Source organism: Euleptes europaea, chromosome 15 (assembly GCF_029931775.1).
Source record: "Euleptes europaea isolate rEulEur1 chromosome 15, rEulEur1.hap1, whole genome shotgun sequence".
Lineage (NCBI taxonomy): Eukaryota > Metazoa > Chordata > Lepidosauria > Squamata > Sphaerodactylidae > Euleptes > Euleptes europaea.
Window position 1 is genome coordinate 51,378,407 of NC_079326.1, and position 10,586 is coordinate 51,388,992.

Sequence of the window (10,586 nt, forward strand, 5' to 3'; positions counted from 1 at the left end):
GCCATGGGCAGTCAGCCCCCACCCCCCCAGCAAAGGGCCCTTTGGTCCATTGGTTAAGATCGCCCCTGACAATAGTTCAGACATTTTCTTCCGTGATTGAGCTTATTTATTTATTTAGACCTTGCTTTTATCCCCAAGCAGGAACCCAAAGTGAAGGATCATTCTCCCCTTCTCTATTTTATCCTCACCACCAACACCCTGTAGGGGTACGTTAGGCTGAGAGAATGACTAGCCCAAGGCCAACAAGTGGGCTTCCATGGCCAAGTGGCAATTTGCACCCAGGCCAAGTGGAGATTTGAGAACCTCGTTGCTGGCTCCGGCTTAGACCCTGCCATTCCCGTCAAAAGTCTGAGAGTGTGCGTCAACATAATTATCTGTCTAAGTACCCTAAATCCTTAGCTGACTTCACAAAAGCAGCTTTGATCCAGGAGGGAACATTCCTCCTCTAAGTGACTAATAAATGCAAAATTGTACTTCACGTGACATCCCTTCTAAGCTCTTCTCTAGGAAACTGAAGTTATAATGTGACATCTAAAGGAATTAGCATCTTGGACTACAGTCCCATTCTGACAGTTTAGGTTAGGAGTTGTTACCATGGTGGGAAAGAAGGTAAACTTTAATCAGGAGTAGGAGGAGAAGGAGAAGAGTTGGTTTCTTTGCCAACTTTCTCTACCACTTAAGAATCAAATTGGCTTACAATCTCCTTCCCTTTCCCTCCCCACAACAGACACCATGTGAGGTAGGTGAGGCTCAAAGAGTGACTAGCCCAACATCACCCAGCTGGCTTCGTGTGGAGGAGTGGGGAAACAAATCCAGTTCACCAGATTAACATTCGCCGCTCATGTGGAGGAGTGGGGAATCAAACCCGGTTCTCCAGATGAGAGTCCACCACTCCAAACCACGGCTCTTAACCACTACACCACACTGGCTCTGCAAGAGCTGTCATGATACAGGGCATCCTGGTTGTATGTTGTTGATGATGATGTTGTCGATGAATTATTATTATTAATTTGTCATTTACTTTATTTATATCCCACCTTTCTCCCCAATGGGGGACTCAAAGTGGCTTACATCCTTCTCCGTTTTATCCTCACAACAACCCTGCAAGGTAGGCTAGGGCAAAAGATAGTGAGTGGCTCGAAGTCACTAAACAAGCTTTGATGGCAGAGTGGGGATCTGAACCTGGGTTTCCCAGATCCTAGACCGACACTTTAACCACGACATCACACTGATAGGTCACATTCCCGGGTACCTAATATTTCGGTCTTTGCCAAGCACGTTGAACACACGTATTTGCCCAGTTAAAGGCCTTCATGTTGTTTTGGGATGGAAAAGCAGGCAGACAGTAAAAAGCTGCTTTCCACCGGAAAGCAAGTCCAACTTCCTTAAAAGAAAAAAGACATTTGGATTTTTCACAGACCAAAAAAAGAGGGGAGAGGCAAGGCAGAGAAGAGACCCACAAGTTTGAATAACTTCTGTGAGATTCAAGGCCAATTCAGGCTTGATGGATCCCCTCTGGAAATACTATTATCAGGATGATAGCAATTGAAAGGTGTCTGCCCTATGCAGCAGCCTGACACTAGCACAAATTCTGCCTGGGTTCTGTACACATAGGATTGGATTCAGACTAATATTGTCTACTGGTGCAAAGATTTCTGCCTCAAAAGAGCATGATTTGTTTGTCGTTCCCCCTCTCATGGTGTAGTTGTTAAGAGCGGTGGCTTGGAGTGGTGGAGTCTGATCTGGAGAACCAGGTTTGATTCTCCAGATCACCTCCACATGAGCGACGGAGGCTAATCTGGTGAACCAGGGTGGTTATCTCACTCCTCCACATGAAGCCAGCTGGGTGACCTTGGGCTAGTCACATTCTCTCAGCCCCACCTACCTCACAGGGTGTCTGTTGTGGGGAGCGGAAGTTTATTGTAAGCTGGTTTGATTCTTCCTTAAGTGATAGAGAAAGTCGGCATATAAAAACCAACTCTTCTTCTTCATGCCCCCCCCCCCAATAATAGGATTTTAGGGGTCATTTCATGGTACCTCAGGAGGGTAGAGGTTGGAAAATTCCTTTCTGGGGTTGGAAGTCACATGAACACATGAAGCTGCCTTATACTGAATCAGACCCTCGGCCCCTCAAAGTCAGTATTGTCTACTCAGACTTGCAGCGGCTCTCCAGGGTCTCAGGCAGAGGTCTTCCACATCACCTACTTGCCTAGTCCCTTTAACAGGAGATGCTGGGGATTGAACCTGGGACCTTCTGCATGCCAAGCAGATACTCTACCACCTGTGCAGAACGTTGATATTAGATCCACACCTATGGGCCAGAACCATTAAATGTTACATCAACCACCTGAAAAGATACCAGGGACAAGAGACTTTGGGGCAGTACCACAAGTGGGAAGCCTGTCTAAATCAGCCTTCTTGTTCCTTCCCTTGGCCTCGGGTTCAACAAAATGCAACAGAATTCATTCAAAGTAGGGTCCGTCCTGCTCTACTCACCAGAGGCTCTTCTGATGAACTTCAAACCCCTTTTGCCCCTTGAAGAAAGACAATGCGTCAGTATTTATGTCTCGTAGGCGTTTTAATGTGCATCAAGCTATGTCAGAACACACCATAATTTACAAGAAAAAAGACGGATGTTCCAATCTTCAGTGATGTCCCCCGTCTTTCTTTGGAGGGAAAAACGCGTACTCCACCCCAAGAGAGATCACGAAGGCTACAAATCCCCATTTGAATCCTTTGCCGAGAACGTCCATTAAAGTGACAGGCTTGGCATAGCCTCCGGAGAACCTCCACGCTTCATTGCTAGAGGGGAACCAAAGACAAAAGATGAATGTAAGATTCTGCAACTTTACCCACCAGCCTACATGTTCAACTCAACATCCTGAAGCTGCCTGCCAGCAACCGGCATTTTGAACAGTGTGCTCTGAAGACAACTGAACGTCTTCAGAAGGTCGGACCAGAACCAATGGGTTGTAATTAAATCAAAAGAGTTTCCGGCTAAACATTAGGAAGAACTTTGTGACAGGTTAGAGCGTTTCTTCGATGGAACAGGCTTCCCCGGGAGGCGGTGGGCTCTCCTTTGGAGGTTTTTAAGCAGAGGCTAGATGCCCATCTGTCAGCAATGCTGATTTGTAAACTGAGGCAGTTCATGAGAGGAAAGGCAGGAAGGGTTGAAGAAGAAGAGTTGGTTTTTATATTCCGACCTTCACTACCATTTAAGGAAGAATCAAACCGGCTTACAATCACCTTCCCTTCCCCTCCCCACAACAAACACCCTGTGAGGTAGGTGGGGCTGAGAGAGCTGTGACTAGCCCAAGGTCACCCAGCTGGTTTAATGTGTAGGGTTGGGGAAACAATCCAGTTCACCAGATTAGCCTCCGCTGATCATGTGCAGGAGTAAGGAATCAAACCTGGTTCTCCAGAGCAGACTCCACCACTCTTAACCACTACACCATGCTGGTTGCATCAGTGTTTGGCTTTTGTGTCCCTTTCTTACATACCCAGGGAAATGCTGATCACCACTTTAGGGTCAGGAAGCAATTTTCCTCCAAGCCAGATTGGCCAGGTATCCTGGAGGGTTTTGTGTGTGTGTGTGTGTGTGGCCATCTTCTGGTTATGAATTTCCTGCATTGTGCAGGGGTTTGAACTAGATGACCCTGGTGGTCCCTTCCAACTCTATGATTCTATGATTAATGCTAAATTCGAGTCCAAGAGCACCTTCGAGACCAAAAGATTTTCAGGTCGTGAGCTTTTGAGAGTCAAAGCTTTTGTCAGATCGCTTTGACTCTCAAAAGCTTGCAGGTCTCTAAGGTGCTACTGGACTCAAATTTAGCCCTTTTACTGCCGACCCACACAGCTACCCTCTGAAACTATCTTCATGATTTGTAAAATTGGGCAATTCCTAATTTTGTTGGCCTTGGTTGTAAACATCTACTCTGTATGGTCGGTTTCTGTTTTACCTGTTTTATCTGGCATACTAGCCACAAATAAAATTTATTTATCTTCATGATTAATGCTGCTGCTTCTAGTTCTATCCCCACTGTGAGCTTAATGCAATAATAGCCATTTGCATACTCATGTAGTACTGCTTTATTCGCAATACCCACTTCTCCCTGGGAAACTATGCATATACATTCACTAAAGTCCTCTGTTTCACATGCCTGAAGTGCACATTCACTTTAGAATAACAGGTCATCTGCTGAAGCTGGAGGGAGAGAGATTCAGAACAGACAAAAGGAAGTGTTTCTTCACACAACGCAGAGTTAAATGGTGGAATTCCCTGCCCCAGGATGTGGTGATGGCTGCCAACTTGGAAGGCTTTAAGAGGGGAGTGGACATGTTCGTGGAGGGCTATCCATGGCTACTAGTAAAAATGAATACTGGTCATGATGCAGACTTATTCTCTCCAGTATCAGAGGAACATGCTTATTATATTAGGTGCTGTGGAACACAGGCAGGATAATGCTGCTGCAGTCGTCTTGCTTGTGGGCTTTCTAGAGGCACCTGGTTGGTCACTGTGTGAACAGACTGCTGGACTTGATGGAACTTGGTCTGATCCAGCATGGCTTTTCTTATGTTCTTAGGAGCACATAAAATTAAATGACTACTGTGTAGCTGACAATAGTCCCTGCTAACTTGGTTATTGCTGTGGCATGCTGACGTGTACACACTGGTTCTTATAATCACTCAATAATAAGTAACACAACAACTTGGAAAAAGATTAAAAAACAGAACCACTGACTTTTTAAACAGCTCTTTCTAATTGGAGCTGGTACTATTGGGTGCCCTTTTGGTAGCCGAGTCTGCTACAGCAGAATTGAGCAGACTTGTCTCATTTGGTCTCTTCCCATATTTTAATGTGACGATCAAATGGAAGACCAGTGGCGTCTTCCAGCCTGGACACTCACAAAGGAGGTTGGAAACGGCACCTGTCCTGTAATGCTGATTCCTTTAAATAGGGAAACAGATTTGGTTTTTGTTTTGAGAGAAGCGTGCTTTTGTGCTATGCGTTTCACTGACTTGTTCTTGTGTTTGTCAGCCACTCTGGAAATCTACATACATCTTTTGATGCTGCTTGTTTTGTGACTCACAGAAATAAATCGGCAGGATCCTGGAGTTAGAAAAGTTCTTCTGTGTGCTCCATCACCTAAATGTGGATTTTATGTATGTGTTGTTGTTGATGGCTTGTGGCTTCTAGAAGCAATTCCCACAGCCCCATAAACAAGGCCTTATAATATACGACCCTTATAATTTCCCATGTCTGCCTTCTACCATCACAGAGTCTCAGGAGCAGTCTTTAAAAGCGCAGCTCTTCGTATATTTTAACGCCACCAGGGGAATGTTTGTTCAGACTGTCCAAAGTCAAACGCCTACGGTAGACATTAGCACATCCTTTCTGGTGCGAGGTCTATGTAGTTCACTTAGTACCCGACGTTCAGCATCATAAAAGCTAGCAATATAACAAGCACAGACATCTGACAGGAGTTAGGAAAAGAGCCATCCAAAGCAGTTAAACCCTTTCTAAGCCCACTGACTTCAATGGACTTAAAAGGGTTTAACCCTATGGGGTCGCCATGTCAGCTGTTATTGATGGCAAACCCCCCTCGTCTTAGGACTGCACTGGTAAGTTGATGATGGTGAAAAATGCTCTAAGTCACAGCTGACTTACAGCAACCCCATAGTTTTCAATGCAAGATACGAACAGAGGTGGTTTAGCTCTGTAAAAGAAGAGTTGGTTTTTATACGCCGACTTTCTCTGCCACTTAAGGAAGAATCAAACCGGCTTACAATCTTCTTCCCCTCCCCACAACAGACACCCTGTGAGGTAGGTGAGGCTGAGAGAGTGTGACTAGCTCAAGGTCACCCAGCTGGCTTCATGTGTAGGAGTGGGGAAACCAACCTGGTTCACCAGATTAACCTCCGCCACTCATGTGGAGGAGTGGGGAATCAAACCCGGTTCTCCAGATCAGAGTCCACCACTCCAAACCACCCTTCTTAACCACTACACCACGCTGGCTCTCTTGTGTAATGACTCTGGACTTCCTTATTTATTCATTTTATTTATTTATTAATTAGATTTCTATCCTGTCCTCTCCAGACCGAAGCTGGGCTCAGGGCGGCTCGCGACCGGAAAAGAGCAATATGATAACAACATTTCATAACAATACAATGAAACTCATTCACAAATCCTATTGTTTAAAATCCTAAAAGTTTTACAGTACTAAAAAAAAAACCCCAGAGAAATTCCAGATGGCGTCTTTTATACTATGGCTTGTTTTGGCTAATGCAATAAGGACTTGATGATGATACTAATACCGAAGACCAGGCAACCCGTCAAGAGGGGGAATAGAACAACACTAGAGATAGGGTAGGGAGGCCAGCTAAGGTGGAAACCGTTGCTGTCCTCAACCACAGGCCTTGCGGAACATCTCAAGTCTTGCAAATCCTGTGGACTTGAGCCAGATCCCGCAGGGCCCGGGTCTCACTAGACAGAGAGTTCCACCAGTCCGGGGTCAGAACTGAAAAACCTCTGGCTCTGATTGAGGACAGCCGGATACTTTTCTGGCCGGGGGCCACCAGTAAGTTGTTATTGTATGAGTGTAACACTCTTTGAGGGGTGTATCGACCCTGCTTAGCTTCTGATGTGATCGGGCTAACCTGGGCCATCCAGGGCACCGTTAAGTCACCACTGATAAATTAAGTCTACAACTAAGGGCACTTTCACACATGCTGAATAATGCACTTTCAATGTACTTTCCAGCTGGATTTTACTGTGTGAAACGTCAAAATCCACTTGCAAACAATCATTAAAGTGGATTGAAAGTGCATTATTCAGTATGTGCGAAAGTGCCTAACATCTGTGTTATGCTGCTATATGTGCAGGATATAGCGTTTTTGCTGATGAAAAAACGTTCTGGTAGAGACGCGGTTATCTTAGGCGAATACCACCTGGAGCTGAGCCACCTTTCCAGTTCCAAATTTCTACTCATCAATGAACAAATTCTGAAGAGGCAGACAGGCAGCCGCTGTGGGTTGCGTGGCAGAAGCCAGTGTTCTCAGATAAAGAACCTCAGGGCCATAAATCTGGCCGCTTCCCCTAGGATTCCATTTATCTGAAGAGACACATGAATAAGTTATATTTGGGAGCCAGATTGCTCAGCACTCTAATAGGGAAATATACTGCTAGGATTACCAGATGCAGAAGACTTTGGCACTCGAGGTCTCGAAGCACAAAACACAATGCAGCATACCTACGTCAGTGAACCATTTAATAGAACAGATTCCCCCCCACCCTCATAGCCGTCCAAGGGATCAGGCTTGGTCTAAAAAAGAATGTTCTTTGCTGCCTGCTCCAGGCAGAGCTAAACAAGCAGCTTCCAAGGCCTCCTAAAATGGAGAGGAGGAGGAGGAGAAGAAGAAGAGTTGGTTTTTATATGCCGACTTTCTCTACCACTTAAGGGAGAATCAAACCGGCTTACAGTCTCCTTCCCTTCCCCACAACAGACACCCTGTGAGGTAGGTGAGGCTGTGAGAGAGCTGTGACTAGCCCAAGGTCACCCAGCTGGCTTCATGTGTAGGAGTGGGGAAACCAACCCGGTTCACCATATTAGCTTCCGCTGCTCATGCGGAGGAGTGGGGAATCAAACCCGGTTTTCCAGATTAGAGTCCTCTACTCCAAACTACCGTTCTTAACCACTACACCCAGCTGGCAAGATGTAGTGCAAGCATGGGGGGGGGGATCTGATACTGTTTGGATGCTTGTACGCACAACTTCTACTTTCCCTCTGAGTTCCAAGCTCTTAAAGGGAGATGGGTTCAGCCCTCCTGACCCTACAGAAATCCTCCCTAGTGAAGCATGTGAATACAGAACCCCCACTGAGCTCTCTGGTCCTGATTCAGAAAGCTCTCAAGGTTTAAGACATTCTCATCCCCATACTAAATGACTCGGAAACGTTTTCCTTCTGCTAAAAGGAAAACGTATTATCCATCTGTTCCTTGCACCAAGAAGAACATAAGGACATAAGAAAGGCCATGCTGGATCAGACCAAGGGCCATCAAGTCCAGCAGTCTGTTCCCACAGAGGCTAACCAGGTGCCTCTAGGAAGCCCACAAACAAGACGACTACAGCAGCATTGTCCTGCCTGTGCTCCACAGAACCTAATAATATAGACATCTTCATCTGAACCTGGAAAAAAAAGTATGCATCATGACTAGTATCTATTTTTACTAGTAGCCACTGATAGCCCTCTCCTCCATGAACATGTCCACTCCCCCCTTAAAGCCTTCCAAGTTGGCATCCATCACTACATCCTGGGGCAGGGAGTTCTACAATTTAACTATGTGTTGTGTGAAGAAATACTTCCTTTTATCTGTTTTGAATCTCTCACCCTCCAGCTTCAGCAGATGAGCCCGCATTCTAGTATCATGAGAGAGTGAGAAAAGCTTCTCCCTGTCCACTCTCTCCATACCAGGCATAATTTTATAGACCTCTATCATGTCTCTGCTTAACTGCCTTTTTTCCAAGCTAAACAGCCCTAAGCATTTTAGCCGTTCCTCATAGGACAGTTGCTTTAGTCCCCTGATCATTTTGGTTGCTGTTAGAATCATAGAATCATAGAGTTGGAAGGGACCACCAGGGTCATCTAGTCCAACCCCCTGCACAATGCAGGAAACTAACAACTACCTCCCCCCACATCCCCAGTGACCCCAACCCTCCCCCCGCCATGCAGGATCCCACAATCAAAGCACTCCCAACAGATGGCCATCTAGCCTCTGCTTAAAGACCTCCAAAGACGGGGACTCCACCACCCTCCGAGGCAGCACATTCCACCGTCAAACAGCCCTCACTGTCAGAAAGTTCTTCCTAATGTTTAGGTGGAATCACTTTTCTATTAGTTTAAATCCATTACTCAGTGTCTTAGTCTCTGGAGCAACTGTTTTCTGCACCTTCTCAAGCTCTGCAATATCCTTTTTTAGGTGTGGTGACCAGAACTGTACACAGTATTCCAAGTGTGGTCTCACCATAGATTTGTACAAGGGCAGCATGATGGCAGCAGTTTTATCTCTATTCCTCATCTAATTATGGCCAGCATGGAATTTGCCTTTTTCACAGCAGCCACACACTGGGTTGACATCTTCATCGAGCGATCCACTACCACCCAAGATCCCTTTCTTGGTCTGTTGCTGCCAGCACAGATCCCATCAGTGTAAATGTGAACTTGGGATTTTTTGCCTCAATAAGCTATCCTAATGGTTTCAAAACTTATCCAGGAATCACGTGCGTTACTGTGGTAGCTAGTTAACATGTTTTTAAAGACCCCTGCCTACAGAATTTTTAAGCAGATCTTAGATTTTGTAATGATGGCCTGGAAGAGACGTGATTTCTGAAATCCAGCTTTGAAAATATGCAGGGATTTTCAGATTAAGTTAAACAATTTAAGTTGTGTCTGGAAACAAACTGTAGCCAACATGGTCTATAGAGAGTATCTGCATTGGTGGTAGGATAAAATGCTGTCAAGTCACAGCTGACTTATGGCGACCCGGTAGGGCTTTCAAGGCAAGAGACTAACAGAGGTGGTTTGCCATTGCCGGCCTCTGCATAGCAACCCTGGACTTCCTTGGTGGTCTTCCATCCAAGTACTAACCAGGGCCGACCCCGCTTAGCTCCCAAAACCTAATGAGATCAGGTGAGCCTGGGCTATCTAGGTCAGGTTCATAGGTGATTAGCGTTGGCACAATAATATCAGTAGCTTTGGTACTTCACTTTTTGGGGGGATGTTAAATATTGCACTAGTACAGCTTTGGAAGATCATGCCTGGGAAACTTCTAATACAGTTAATTCTGTAATGAAAACTCCTAGCTCAGTAAAATAACTGAACATGTTTGGTAACCCAACAGGTTTGTAGGTCATTGCTTCAACAAGGACTCAAGAATGTGCCTTTCAGAAAAGGATGAAATCACTCATGAGCTATGAAAGTTAACACATACATTGAGACTTGGGTCCTTGCTACCCCTTCAGGGGAAAACGGAACCTCAAAGAGGAATTCACTGATGGAAAAAGTCTGAATATTCAGTCCTATACAATCACAAAACGGTAAACAGTACCCCTGATTATTTAAACTGAACGAGTGGCTCCTAGGAACCATGGGCAAACACATTTTTAAAAAGCCACTCATGCAGCAGGGCCTGAGCCTTCCCTACAACAACGCTGCAAATTTCTTAACCCACTGATTTTGAAAGTGAGGCAATTTCAACAGTTGTCTCCGATGCAGGTGAAGGAACTGTTACTGCTGAGATGAGAAATCTTGGTGCATCTGCCTAAGCGTCTCGCTGGACCGTGGTCCCAAACTGAAAAATTTAACAACAGTTCCTACTAGTTCTTCAACCTTTTAGCCTAAGCAAGGAAGACAGGCTTTCGCACCAGAACGAGCGGAAGACTGCATTTAGGGACACTCTTACCGAAGCCACGGATCCCTGAGGCCCCGCCGGGCCAACCGCTCCTGGACAGTCTGTAAGGGAGTCCCCTCTATCTTCCACTGCTTATAGTCCGGAAGTTCCATTTTGCCATGCTCGTGGCCGTGCCCCAT

At 45.7% G+C, this 10,586-nt stretch overlaps 1 protein-coding gene across 1 annotated transcript; it reads right to left on the minus strand.

Annotated features, from left to right (window-relative positions):
• Nucleotides 1-2,625: 2,625 nt before the first annotated feature.
• Nucleotides 2,626-10,586, minus strand: NDUFB3 (NADH:ubiquinone oxidoreductase subunit B3). The gene is made up of 2 exons (XM_056861371.1): nucleotides 10,459-10,586; nucleotides 2,626-2,802 (listed from the first exon to the last, which is right to left on the minus strand). Exons 1-2 carry the CDS (start codon nucleotides 10,584-10,586, stop codon nucleotides 2,646-2,648), a joined length of 285 nt encoding a protein of 94 aa, XP_056717349.1. The 3' UTR covers nucleotides 2,626-2,645.